The 14,152-nt window shown below is 42.1% G+C and overlaps 2 protein-coding genes across 13 annotated transcripts in view; both read left to right on the forward strand.

The window, feature by feature from the left end:
- The window catches only part of LOC139380746 (LIM and senescent cell antigen-like-containing domain protein 1), a 71,164-nt gene extending 65,670 nt beyond the window's left edge, over positions 1-5,494 (forward strand). For 5 of the 9 annotated variants that reach the window (XM_071123734.1, XM_071123733.1, XM_071123732.1 and 2 more), the window contains one exon: positions 1,222-5,494. In XM_071123734.1, coding sequence (XP_070979835.1) covers positions 1,222-1,336 — 115 coding nt within the window. In that variant the 3' untranslated portion in view covers positions 1,337-5,494. The remainder of the gene's footprint in view (positions 1-1,221) is intronic. The other 4 variants (XR_011628465.1, XR_011628462.1, XR_011628463.1 and 1 more) reach the window with 2 other exon arrangements.
- A 6,418-nt stretch (positions 5,495-11,912) lies between these two features.
- Positions 11,913-14,152, forward strand: part of LOC139380748 (E3 SUMO-protein ligase RanBP2-like) — a 34,324-nt gene continuing 32,084 nt past the window's right edge. For all 4 annotated transcript variants that reach the window (XM_071123736.1, XM_071123739.1, XM_071123737.1 and 1 more), the window contains exons 1-4: positions 11,913-12,129; positions 12,729-12,796; positions 12,916-13,027; positions 13,950-14,102. In XM_071123736.1, the coding sequence (XP_070979837.1) occupies positions 12,058-12,129; positions 12,729-12,796; positions 12,916-13,027; positions 13,950-14,102 (405 nt within the window). In that variant the 5' untranslated portion in view covers positions 11,913-12,057. The remainder of the gene's footprint in view (positions 12,130-12,728; positions 12,797-12,915; positions 13,028-13,949; positions 14,103-14,152) is intronic.

Here is a 14,152-nt window from a genome sequence, read left to right on the forward strand (position 1 = left end):
AGCAGGAGGGGAAGAGAGGGAGCAGGAGGTGGCAGAAGGGAAAGAAAGGGAGCAGGAGGGGAGAGAGGGAGCAGGAGGGGGGCAGAAGGGAAAGAGAGGGAGCAGGAGGGGAGAGAGGGAGCAGGAGGGGGGCAGAAGGGAACGAGAGGGAGCAGGAGGGGGGGCAGAAGGGAAAGAAAGGGAGCAGGAGGGAAGAGAGGGAGCAGGAGGGGAGAGAGGGAGCAGGAGGGGGGGAAGAAGGGAAAGAGAGGGAGCAGGAGGGGTGGCAGAAGGGAAAGAGAGGGAGCAGGAGGGGAAGAGAGGGAGCAGGAGAAGGGGCGGAAGGGAAAGAGAGGGAGCAGGAGGGGGGACAGAAGGGAAAGAAAGGGAGCAGGAGGGGGGGCAGAAGGGAAAGAAAGGGAGCAGGAGGGGGGGCAGAAGGGAAAGAAAGGGAGCAGGAGAAGGGGCAGAAGGGAAAGAGAGAGAGCAGGAGGGGGGGCAGAAGGGAAAGAGAGGGAGCAGGAGGGGGGGCAGAAGGGAAAGAAAGGGAGCAGGAGGGGGGGGCAGAAGGGAAAGAGAGGGAGCAGGAGAAGGGGCAGAAGGGAAAGAGAGGGAGCAGGAGGGGGGCAGAAGGGAAAGAGAGGGAGCAGGAGGGGAGAGAGGGAGCAGGAGGGGGGAAGAAGGGAAAGAAAGGGAGCAGGAGGGGGGTGCAGAAGGGAAAGAGGGAGCAGGAGGGGAGAGAGGGAGCAGGAGGGGGGGGCAGAAGGTAAAGAAAGGGAGCAGGAGGGGAAGAGAGGGAGCAGGAGGAGGGGCAGAAGGGAAAGAGAGGGAGCAGGAGGGGGCAGAAGGGAAAGAAAGGGAGCAGGAGGGGAGAGAGGGAGCAGGAGGGGGGCAGAAGGGGATGAGAGGGAGCAGGAGGGGAGAGAGGGAGCAGGAGGGGGGGCAGAAGGGAAAGAAAGGGAGCAGGAGGGGAGAGAAGGAGCAGGAGGGGGGCAGAAGGGGAAGAAAGGGAGCAGGAGGGGAGAGAGGGAGCAGGAGGGGGGCAGAAGGGAAAGAGAGGGAGCAGGAGGGGGGGCAGAAGGGGAAGAGAGGGAGCAGGAGGGGAAGAGAGGAGGCAGGAGGGGGAGCCGAAGGGAAAGTAGTGCTAGAATTTAAGACTTGTGATATATAGATAGATAAATGAAAGACAAATAAAATCAGAACCCTGATCATAAAGATTGTATTTTTGTCTCTTCCTTACAGGAACAAGTTTGTGGAGTTTGACATGAAGCCGGTGTGTAAGAAGTGCTACGAGAAGTTTCCTCTGGAGCTCAAGAAGAGGCTCAAGAAGCTGGCAGAGACCGTGGCCCGGAAGTAGACAGACAGACAGACATGCTAGAACAGACAAAAGTGATATCAGAGTGTTTGAGCAAGCACATGACCTTTGTTCTTGGTGTAAATTTAGGGATTAAAACCACTACCCAACCCCTCATAGGTTGATGAAAATCAGATTTGCAATATCCTTCAGTCCTTTCATGCCTGGTTAAATAGTGACAACCCATGAGCAGAGAGAGAGACTGTACACAAGAAAGGGTCATCCCCAAATCAGTGCCTTTGTCTGACTACACATTCATATTATATTCATATATATCCTTGATATACTCATCAACTTATCTCATATATTTCATAATTCTTTTAGCTTAAAATGTCCCTTCATAACCCAACTTGTATATTTAAGTATGCATCAATGGTCCTGGTATTTTGTCAGGTGAATAAAGAGTATTGATAAGGTTGTTTCTGCCTTAGCCAACTACTTTATCAATGTCATGCCATACAAGTAGAAACAGACAGACACCTGGGCTATGTTACTGATGCTACACATAATCACATTACTGTGCAGCAGAACTGGATCCAATATAAATATATATATAGATATATGCAGTACCAGTCAAAAGTTTGGACACAACTTTCATTCAAGGATTTTTCTTTATTTTTACTATTTTCCACATTGTAGTATAATAGTGAAGACGTCACAACTATGAAATAACACATATGGAATCATGTAGTAGCCAAAAAAGTGTTAAACAAATGAAAATATATTTCAGATTTTATATTCTTCAAAGTAGCCACCCTTTGCCTTGATGACAGCTTTGCATACTCTTGCCATTCTCTCAACCACCTTCCCCTGGAATGATTTTCCAACAGTCTTAAAGGAGTTCCCACCTATGCTGAGCACTTGTTGGCTGCTTTTCCTTCACTCTGCGGTCCAACTCATCCCAAACCATCTCAATTGGTTTGAGTTCGGGTGATTGTGGAGAGCAGGTCATCTGATGCAGCACTCATCACTCTCCTTCTTGGTCAAATAGCCCTTACACAGCCTGGAGGTGTGTTGGGTCATTGTCCCGTTGAAAAACAAATGATAGTCCCACTAAGTGGCGTATCACTGCAGGATGCTATGGTAGCCATGCTGGTTAAGTATGCCTTAAATTCTAAATAAATCACTGACAGTGTCACCAGCAAAGCACCCCCCACCATCACACCTCCATGCTTCATGGTGGTAACCACACATGCGGAGATCATCCGTTCACCTACTCTGTGTCTATATTCCAAAGAGAATGGCGGTTGGAACCAAAAATCCCAAATTTGGACTCATCAGACCAAAAAACATATTTCCATCAGTCTAATGTCCATTGCTCGTGTTTCTTGGCCCAAGCAAGTCTCGTCTTATTATTGGTGTCCTTTAGTAGTGGATTCTTTGCAGCAATTCGACCATGAAGGCCTGATTCATGCGGTTTCCTCTGAACAGTTGATTTTGAGATGTGTATGTTACTTGAACTTTTATTTGGACTGCAATTTCTGAGGCTGGTAACTCTAATGAACTTATCCTCTGCAGCAGAAGTAACTATGGGTCTTCCTTCCTTGTGGCGGTCCTCATGAGAGCTAGTTTCATCATAGAGCTTGATGGTTTTTGAAATTTTCCGAATTGACTGACATTCACGTCTTAAAGTAATGATGGACTGTTGTTTCTCTTTGCTCATTTGAGCTGTTCTTGCCATAAAATAGACTTGGTTTTTTATCAAATAGGGCTGTCTTCTGTATACCACCCCTACCTTGTCGCAACAAAACTGATTGGCTCAAAAGCATTAAGAAGAAAATAAATTCCACAAATGAACTTTTAACAAGGCACACCTGTTAATTAATTGAAGTGCATTCCAGGTGAATACCTCATGGAGCTGGTTGAGAGAATGCCAAGAGTGTGCAAAGCTGTCATCAAGGCATAGGGTGTCTAAACTTAAGAAGGATGGAGGCCACTCTGTTCTTGGGGAGCCTCAATGCTGCAGAAATGTTTTGGTACCCTTCCCCAGATCTGTGCTTAGACACAAACCCTTGGTTTTTGCTCTGACGTGCGTTGTCAACTGTGGGAACATATATAGACAGGTGTGTGCCTTTCCAAATCATGTCCAATCAAGTTAATTTACCACAGGTGGACTCCAATCTAGTTGTAGAAACATCTCAAGAATGATCGATAGAAACAGGATGCACCTGAGCTCAATTTCGAGTGTCATAGCAAAGGGTCTGAATACTTATGTAAATAAGCTATTTCTGGGGCTGGGGTTTGTAATAAATGTGCAAACATTTCTAAAAACCTGTTATTGCTTTCCATAATTGTGTGTAGATTGATGAGGAAAACATTTTTTTAAATCCATTTTAGAATAAGTCTCACGTAAGTCTGAATACTTTCCAAACGCACTGTATGTATGTATGTATATATGTGTGTATGTATGTATTTATGTATATGCACACATATACATCTATTTCAAATACTTGAAGATCGCTTGATTTAGCTTGCTTATTATAATGGAACCATTTGAATTGTGCCAAAATTGCAAACTGTGCCCACCCTGTATACCAGTAAGCTAAATCAAGAGCATGTCAAGTACTTGAAGTATCTGATGTTTGAACAGTACTATTTGACCCAGATCTGATGGGAAGCTTATTGAGAAAGTAGCCTCCATCCCAGCAGTTCAGGTCATATAGAAACAAGAGTCATATTCGTACCAGAGGATTGTGTACATTTTTCAGGAAGTATTGGAATATTATCCAAAGATAATACTGAATGAGGTGACACATGTATGCATATCTCATATAGAGATGTTTGGGACTCCATGTCACGGGCGTCGTAAGAAGCGGACCAAGGTGCTGCGTGGTCAGCGTACATATTCCTCTTTATTAGAAATGTCGCCAACAATACAAAACGAAAGCTTAACAGGGCTATGAATGCCTCTAACAAAGTTAACTACCCACACTGAAGGAGGGAAAGGGCTACCTAAGTATGATTCCCAATCAGAGACAACGATAGACAGCTGTCCCTGATTGAGAACCATACCCGGCCAAAACATAGAAATAAAGAGACATAGAATGCCAGCCCCACATCACACCCTGACCTAACCAAGTAGAGAAATAAAACGGCTCTCTAAGGTCAGGGCGTGACAGTCCACAACATTGTACATGGCATTATATTGTTATATTTATATGAATGTACCATTTTCATATAAATATAAATATGTAAGGTCTATTGTCACTGAAGGGCGTTTTTTACTGTTTACTGTGTTTTTCACAATCAATATGCTCAGAATAAACATTAATACACTTTTATATAATAGTAATGGAATCAAACAATATCTGCCAATAATTTTCTTCATGCTTTACATGTCATGCATTATTTTGTCTTTTCAAATGGAGAAAAAAAAATTGCAGAGACAAACAATTCCGTTGATAAATGGATTTTCTTGTAACTGCAATGTCCATTTTTCCTTTTCCTATTGGTGTGTATTACAGTGGATTTATGAGTACTGTAAGATGTGGGAATGTGTGTATAAGCTCAGTAAACCTATCCTCTGATGAGTGTTACTTCCTCCATCTATAGATCCTCTTAGCAAGGAATGAACTGCCAGAAAAGAAAGCATCATATCCCTTTTGACCTTTTGAAAATGTGTTTAGTTTGTCACAGTATTTAACTATATTTGAACAAAAATATGTTGCAGTGTGTTGATTTGCATAGAGTGATACAATTACACATTCCTCTGCTAAATGGGACTTTAAAACCCTGCGTTATTCCTCCGCTATACTGCAATATAATAGTCTATGCTACATTCACAGCCTTGATTCATACAGTGCTTGGCTTAAGGCTATTATTTACCTCAACTAAATGTTGTAATGAATAATGTGGAAATTGAGCAAGTTGAGTTGACTAATCTGTTTAGAGTAATCCTGGACTGTAAACTGTCATGTTCAAAACATTGATACAACAGTAGTTAAGATGGGGAGAAGTCTGTCCATGATAAAGCGCGCCTCTGCCTTTTTAATAGCACTATCAACAAATCAAATCATTTTTTTCATTCAGATCCTCACTGAACTTCTGGAGAAAGTTTGCTGCACTGAAAGTAAAGGGGCTGAATAATTTTGCTCGCCCAATTTTTCAGTTTTTGATTTGTTAAAAAAGTTTGAAATATCCAATAAATGTTGTTCCACTTCATGATTGTGTCCCACTTGTTGTTGATTCTTCACAAAAAAATACAGTTTTATATATTTATGTTTGAAGCCTGAAATGTGGCAAAAGGTCGCAAAGTTCAAGGGGGCCGAATACTTTCGCAAGGCACTGTAGGTCAGGGGAAGCATGTGTTCAAACTGTAGAACCAAGTTCCTACATTTGAATATAAAAATGTATTTTATCAAACAAAACTATGCTACATTTTATCTCTGGGACCCTCAGGATGACAAATTAGGGCAAGATTTCTGAATGTAAGTACAGTACATTATTTACCTTCAGAGGTGAAAGTATCAAACCAGTTGCTGTGATAAGTTTTTTGTTGTTGTGCACTCTCCTCAAACAATAGCATGGTATTTTTTCAATGTAATAGCTACTGTAAATTGGACAGTGCAGTTCGATTAACAAGAATTTAAGCTTTCTGCCCTAATAATACGTCTATGTCCTGGGAAATGTTCTTGTTACTTACAACATCATGCTAATCACATTAGCGCACATTAGCTCAACCGTCCCGCGGACACCGATCCTGTAGAGGTTAACTATATATCTTTGTCTGTCGTGACTACAACACAAGCATATTGAAACACCCACCAATATCCAGAAACTTTGCCCAGACATTGAAGAGGAGTGAGACAACATTCTACAGGCCACAATCAACAGCCTGATCAACTCTATGCGAAGGAGATGTTTTGCGCTGCATGAGGCAAATGGTGGTCACACCAGATACTGACTGGTTTTCTGATCCATGCCACTACCTTTTTTTTCATGTATCTGTGACCAACAGATTCAGATCTGTATTCAAAATCATGTGAAATCCACAGATTAGGTCCAAAGGAATTTATTTCAGTTGACTGATTTCCTTATTTGAACTGTAACTCAGTAAAATCTTTGAAATTGTTACATGTTGTGTTTATATTTTTGTTCAGTGTAGTATTTTTTATTAAATATATTTATATGGGGCCATATAGCTGAACCAGCCTTTGGCAATACATGTAGACTGTGTTTAGACAGTTCTGATCTTTTTTTCTGTAATTTGTCTTTAGACCGATCAGATCAGCTCTGAAAAAAAGATGACATGAAAAGATCTGAAGTGATTGGTCAAAAGACCAATTAGTGCACAGCTGACTTAAATTGTAAATATAGGAAAAATTACTTGCCTGGTAATGTGCATGTATCTTTCTTGGAATGTTCTCAAACCATTACTGTCCATGATATCGGGGAGGGGGGTAATGTGGTACAGACTCCGCATTTGGACCATTGGGGTGATGCAAAAGGCCTCCAGATCACAAGACATTATTCTGAAATACTGATGCATGGGGTATGCCATTTTGATTCCCAGTTACATTGTTTTTCATTTTGCACCAAATAAACATTTTTTAAGCAATAATAGGACCAAAGCGTAGTTGACATTGTTTAAGGGATCTATCAGTGAAGACCACTTCCTCCAGTGCAATAGGAGACACCATATTACATTGTTTAAGGGACATATCAGTGAAGACCACCTCCTCCAGTGCAATAGGATAAACCATATCTCTCTCTACAGAAGAGAGAATCATGTCTAAACCAATTTACGATGGGACGAAATGCTAGCCTGGAAATACAATTTAATGTTTGGTACGAATAGACCTGTTTTTCACTATTTGTAAATGTATCAATTTTATCCGGGATCGTTTACCTTGCCATATACATTTTGAAACCGCACTATGAATTTTATCCCAATAGCCAGAAGGGGGAGCCATGGGAAGCATTGAACTACAGACATTTAGTCGTGGCAATATGTTCATTTTGAAAATTGATATCCGGCCAGTTAAAGCAACAGCGATATTATTCCAATTATTGAGGTCGGGTTGAATTGGTTTGCGCGTTCTAGCAATGATTTTATCTATAAGGAAGGAAATACAGTTGAAGTCGGAAGTTTACATTCACCTTAGCCAAATACATTTAAACTCAGTTTTTCACAATTCCTAACATTTAATCTGAGTAAAAATTCCCTGTTTTAGGTCAGTTAGGATCACCACTTTATTTTAAAGAATGTGAAATGTCAGAATAATAGAAGAGATAATGATTTACTACAGCTTTTATTTCTTTCTTCACATTCCCAGTGGGTCAGAAGTTTACATACACTCAATTAGTATTTGGTAGCATTGCCTTTAAATTGTTTAACTTGGGTCAAACGTTTTGGGTAGCCTTCCACAAGCTTCCCACAATAAATTGGGTGAATTTTGGCCCATTCCTCCGGACAGAGCTGGTGTAACTGAGTCAGGTTTGTAGGCCTCCTTGCTCACACACGCTTTTTCAGTTCTGCCCACAAATGTTCTATAGGATGAGGTCAGGGCTTTGTGATGGCCACTGCAATATCTGAGCAGCCTTTCAGGTTATGTCGATATAGGACTTGTTTTACTGTGGATATAGATACTTGTGTACCTGTTTCCTCTAGAATCTTCACATGGTCCTTTGCTGTTGTTTTGAGATTGAGTTGCACTTTTCGCACCAAAGTACGTTCATCACTAGGAGACCGAAAGCGTCTCCTTCCTGAGCGGTATGATGGCTGCGTGGTCCCATGGTGTTTATACTTGCATACTATTGTTTGTACAGATGAATGTGGTACCTTCAGGCGTTTGGAAATTGCTCCCAAGGATGAACCAGACTTGTGGAGGTCTACAATTTTTCTGAGGTCTTGGCTGATTTTTTTTCATTTTCCCATGATGTCAAGCAAAGAGGCACTGAGTTTGATGGTAGGCCTTGAAATACATCCACAGGTACACCTCCAATTGACTCAAATTATGTCAATTAGCCTAACAGAAGCTTCTAACGCCATGACATAATTTCTGGAATTTTTCCAAGCTGTTTAAAGGCACAGTTAACTTAGTGTATGTAAACTTCAGACCCAGTGAATTATAAGTGAAATAATCTGTCTGTAAACAATTGTTGGAAAAATGACTTGTGTCATGCACAAAGCAGATGTCCTAACTGACTTGCCAAAGCTATAGTTTGTTAACAAGAAATTTGTGGAGTGGTTGACAAATTAGTTTTAATGACTCCAACCTAAGTGTATGTAAACTTCCGACTTCAACTGTATACTGTATCTACTCCTAAATATTTAAAATGGGAAACTATTGGGATTCCATAAGTAGAGATGGAGTCCTCCATCAAGGTATTGAGAGGCATTAGGGCTGATTTGGTTGTATTAATTTCATAATTTGAGTGATTGCGGTACATTGTCTAGAGATAGCAGTGTTGTAGTGCATCCGGTCTCGAGACCACACATTGAGTGTCTCGGTCTTGTCTTGGTGTCAGACACATTTGTACTGACTGTGTAACGGACAGTGAGGACTCGTAATTTCTTACCTAGAGTTACCTTTCTACTCCTACCAGTGGAGAAGAAAATTCACAATTCTCATCTTCCATTCAGTCAGCCATAAAACTGATTCAACAGGCCAAATATCCACACTCCGTTCTTGAAACATTAATATCTTGACAGCATTTATATTCAGTACCAGTCAAGAGTTTGGACACACCTACTCATTCAAGTGTTTTTCTTTATTTGTACTATATTCTACAATGTAGAATAATAGTGAAGACATTAAAAGTATGAAATAACACATATGGAATCATGTTGTAACCAAAAAAGTATTAAACAAATCAAAAAATATTTTATATTTCAGATTCTTCAAAGTAGCCACCCTTTGCCTTGATGACAGCTTTGCATACTCTTGGCATTCATACCTCTCTCAACCAGCTTCACCTGGAATGCATTTCAATTAAGTTCCTTGTTAAAAGTTAATTTGTGGATTTTTTTTACTTCTTAATGCTTTTAAACCAATCAGTTGTGTTGTGACAAGGTAGGGTACACTCATCTTCAGCACATCTATCACTCCAGTATACAAATTGGGTTGGTATAGGATTGGAATAGGGTTGGTATACAAAAAGCCAAGTTAACAAACAGATCACAGACCATTTAGAATCCCACAGTACCTTCTTCACTATGCAATCTGGTTTCCGAGCTGGTCATGGGTGCACCTCAGCCACGCTCAAGATCCTAAACGATATCATAACCGCCATCAATAAGAGACAATACGGTGCAGCTGTATTCATCGACCTGGCCAAGGCGTTCGACTCTGTCAATTACCACATTCTTATCAGCAGACTCAACAGCCTTGGTTTCTCAAATGACTGCCGCGCCTGGTTCACCAACTACTTCTTCAGTGTGTCAAATCAGAGGGCCTGTTGTTCCTACCTCTGGCAGTCTCTATGGGGGTGCCACAGGGTTCAATCATCGGGATGACTCTTTTCTCTGTAGACATCAATGATGTCGCTCTTGCTGCTGGTGAATCTCTGATCCACCTCTACGCAGACGACACCATTCTGTATACTTCTGGCCCTTCTTTCGACACTGTGTTAACTAACCTCCAGACAAGCTTTAATGCCATACATCTCTCCTTTCGTGGCCTCCAACTGCTTTTAAATGCTAGTAAAACTAAATCTATGCTCTTCAAACGATCACTACCCACACCTGCCCGCCCACCCAGCATCACTACTTTGGACGGTTCTGACTTAGAATATTTGGACAACTACAAATACCTAGGTGTCTGGTTAGACTGTAAACTCTCCTTCCAGACTCACATTAAGCATCTCCAGTCCAAAATTAAATCTAGAATCAGCTTCCTATTTTGCAAAAAAGCACCCTTCACTCATGCTGCCACCACACCCCCGTAAAACTGACTGTCCTACCGATCCTTGACTTTGGCGATGTCATTTACAAAATATCCTCCAACACTCTTCTCAGCAAACTGGATGCAGTCTATCACAGTGCCATCCGTTGTCACCAAAGCCCCATATAGTACCCACCATTGCGACCTGTATGCTCTCTTTGGCTGGCCCTCGCTTCATATTCGACGTCAAACCCACTGGCTCCAGGTCATCTGTAAGTCTTTGCTAGGTAAAGCCCCGCCTTATCTCAGCTCACTGGTCACCATAGCAGCACCCACCCATAGCACGCACTCCAGCAGGTATATTTCACTGGTCACCCCCAAAGCCAATTCCTCCTTCGGCCGCCTTTATTTCCAGTTCTCTGCTGCCAATGACTGGAACGAACTGCAAAAATCTCTGAAGCTGGAGACTCATATCTCCCCCACTAGCTTCAGGCACAAGCTGTCAGAGCAGCTCATAGATCACTGCACCTGTACATAGCCCACTTGTTATTAGCCCATCCAACTACCTCATCCCCATACTGTTATCTATTTTATTTATTTTGCTCCTTTGCACCCCAGTATCTCTACTTGTACACTCATCTTCTGCACATCTATCACTCCAGTGTTTAATTGCTATATTGTAATTTTTTCGCCACTATGGCCTATTTATTGCCTTACCTCCGTTATCCTACCTCATTTGCACACACTGTATATAGACTTTTTCTATTGTATTATTGACTGTATGTTTGTTTATTCCATGTGTAACTCTGTGTTGTTTGTGTTGCACTGCTTTGCTTTATCTATGGGCACAAACCCACTGTCGCTGGACCAGACAGGACTGGCAAAAAGTACTCTTCACTAACGAGTCGCGGTTTTGTCTCACCAGGAGTGATGGTCGGATTCGCGTTTATTTTCGAAGGAATGAACGTTACACCGAGGCCTCTGGAGCGGGATCGAATTGGAGGTGGAGGGTCCGTCAGTCTGGGGCGGCATGTCACCGCATCATCGGACTGAGCTTGTTGTCATTGCAGGCAATCTCAACGCTGTGCGTTACAGGGAAGACATCCTCCTCCCTCATGTGATACCCTTCCTGCAGGCTCATCCTGCCATGACCCTCCAGCATGACAATAGCACCAGCCATACTGCTCATTCTGTGCATGATTTCCTGCAAGACAGGAATGTCAGTGTTCTGTTCATGGACAGCAAAGAGCCCGTATCTCAATCCCATTGAGCACGTCTGGGACCTGTTGGATCGGAGGGTTAGGGCTAGGGCCATTCCCCCCAGAAATGTCCAGGAACACGCAGGTGCCTTGGTGGAAGAGTGGGGTAACATCTCACAGCAAGAACTAGCAAATCTGGTGCAGTCCATGAGGAGGAGATCCACTGTAGTACTTAATGCAGTTGGTGGCCACACCAGATACAGACTGTTACTTTTGATTTTAACCCCCCCTTTGTTCAGGGAAACATTATTCCATTTCTGTTAGCCACATGTCTGTGGAACTTGTTCAGTTTATGTCTCAGTTTTTGAATCTTGTTATGTTCATACAAATATTTCCACATTATACATTTTCTGAAAATAAACGCAGTTGACAGTGAGAGGATGTTTCTTTTTTTGCTGCGTTTCTGGGCGTTTTCAAAACGTATCGGCTAAGTATCGACCAATCACAGGTCATGGTTAAATTACGTTTTGTACCACGTGACTACTGCTGCCATTTGACGTTGTCGCGGCAGAAGCGGGGAGAAAGGGCGAATTAGCGAAGCAGTGGGGGAAATATTTACGATTCCTGCTTTTTCCGGATGAGTTTTGTCACTCTATGCAATTTTAGTTTTGAATTATAAGAAAATACGCTTTACACAGCCATGCGGCGAAATAAGGCCGAAGTGGACGAATATATTTATTCAGTAGAGAGTTCCTCTCCTTCACTCAAAGAGGTGAGTCAAACCCGGCCCCAACTGGCTCTTCAGCCTGCGTATACTACCTAGCTAGCTAGGCTAAGCCAACTGCTACTGCCATCTTGGCCTGGCATTTAGCTACACCTAGCTGGTAGCTATTACAGGTAATAGTACATAACGCTTTTAACGTAGCTATCAAAATACTATTAATAGACTAACTTTGAAACAATAAGTAGCTAACGGATCATTTTGGCTAACTATCTTGGCTAACTAAAATGTGAACTGGGACACCTCAAGTTATTCCATCGCAAGGAACACTTCCTCGTTGAAAAGGCTGGCAGCAGGGCTGGCTAGCTTTTGAAACCTGTCCATCAGCTTGCTTTATGCCGGCTAACAAACTAACGTTATGGCTATGTCACTCTTCCTACGATCCGTTGGAAAAGAGCCATCATTACCTTTCTTACTTGATGTGTACATGGCTAACAATGTATACTTGAATGGATCCAGCTGGCTAACTAGCTACCATTTTTAGCTAACTAAAAATGTAATATGTATGTAATCTGTAACGTTAGCGATCTAGTTGTTATAACCAAGAGTGTAACCTTACTTTAAATTAGGCCTATATGATCTTCCCACAGAAACCAATTAAAGGATTTTTATTTGCTAAATTATACTTCGAGGCTAAGGAGTATGAACTTGCTAAAAGGTAAGCCCTGAACACAACCAACGCAGACATTGTTGACATTGATGACATTGAAGTGGGTAACGATGCCGTTTTTTGTGTGTATTGTGGTTCTATTCTGAATGCCTGGTCCCCTCTGTTAGACATGTATCCGCATATCTGAAGGTGGCGGAAAGAGACCCCAAAGCACACAAGTTCCTGGGCAAACTTTATGAGAGGGAAGGAGATATCAACAAGGCCATAGGATGTTACAAGGTAAGATCCTTCTCAGTTCTTCACTTACATACATACTACTGCTATAGTATCCTATTACCCTGTCCTTTAGGCTTTGGCAGTCATCCAGTTTGATATGATTTATTTGTTTTTGAAGAAACAAATATGCCAGTTGTGTGCGATTAGTGCTAGGGAATATATCAAATTAATGTTTTAGCGTGATATTCCAAATGCCTGTTTTGCAAGAATTTTTTTAAATTCTCGTTTTTATGGGCCGTTTATGTCCGCTTGTTCTCGTGTCTTTTTGGTCTTGTCTCCTTCGCTCCTTCTGTGCTGTGTGCACCTTCCCATTTAAACCAGTGATCTGTATATAATGACGACATGCTCATGTCTCTTCCCTAACAATGGGAGTTGTTGTCCCAAAGGAGGGAAGACCGATTTTGGACAGATTTTTGGCAAAAGTGAAACCTCTCTCTTTGCCTCTTTCTCTCTGTTTACACACACCAAGCCCCTGCCACTCACCACAACAAAGATGAGAGATCACTTCTTCCTCTCTGACAAGCGGTTTGGTCCAACAGAAACAGATACATTATTTTACTGTAATAGTGAAGTTAACCTTTCTAATTATACCCTTTTTATGTCTCTACTCCTCAAATTGTGTGCAGAGCAGACACTAAAACAGGAGTATCAATGAACATTCATTCTGGAAAACGAATGCTGTTTGTCGCGCATGGCATTGCAGGCCTGCTAGCAGCATTTTAGCCAGACTATTATGCTAACTATCGAGTCTGTGTTTTATAAATGTGCAATAAGCATAGAACACAATTATATAAGGAATTGGCAACTCATTCTGATGCAGTTTTACTCCATACTGCCCAGCCCTATATGCAATGGGTGTTCACAGCTAGCTGACGATGCTTTCTGGTCTTTAATTGTGTGTATGTGTGTCCGTGTGTCCATCCAGCGGTCTGTGGACCTGAACCCAGCCCAGAGGGACCTGGTTTTGAAGGTGGCTGAGCTGCTGGTCAGTAAGACCGAGAGAGACAACAGAGCAGAGTTCTGGGTGGAGAAAGCTGCCAAGCTGCTGCCTGGACACCTTGCTGTCTTCAACCTCAAGGTAAGAGCTCTAACACAGTATTGATTTCCTGTATTTAAATTATTTTTAGG

Source organism: Oncorhynchus clarkii, chromosome 22 (genome assembly GCF_045791955.1).
Source record: "Oncorhynchus clarkii lewisi isolate Uvic-CL-2024 chromosome 22, UVic_Ocla_1.0, whole genome shotgun sequence".
Classification (NCBI taxonomy): domain Eukaryota; kingdom Metazoa; phylum Chordata; class Actinopteri; order Salmoniformes; family Salmonidae; genus Oncorhynchus; species Oncorhynchus clarkii.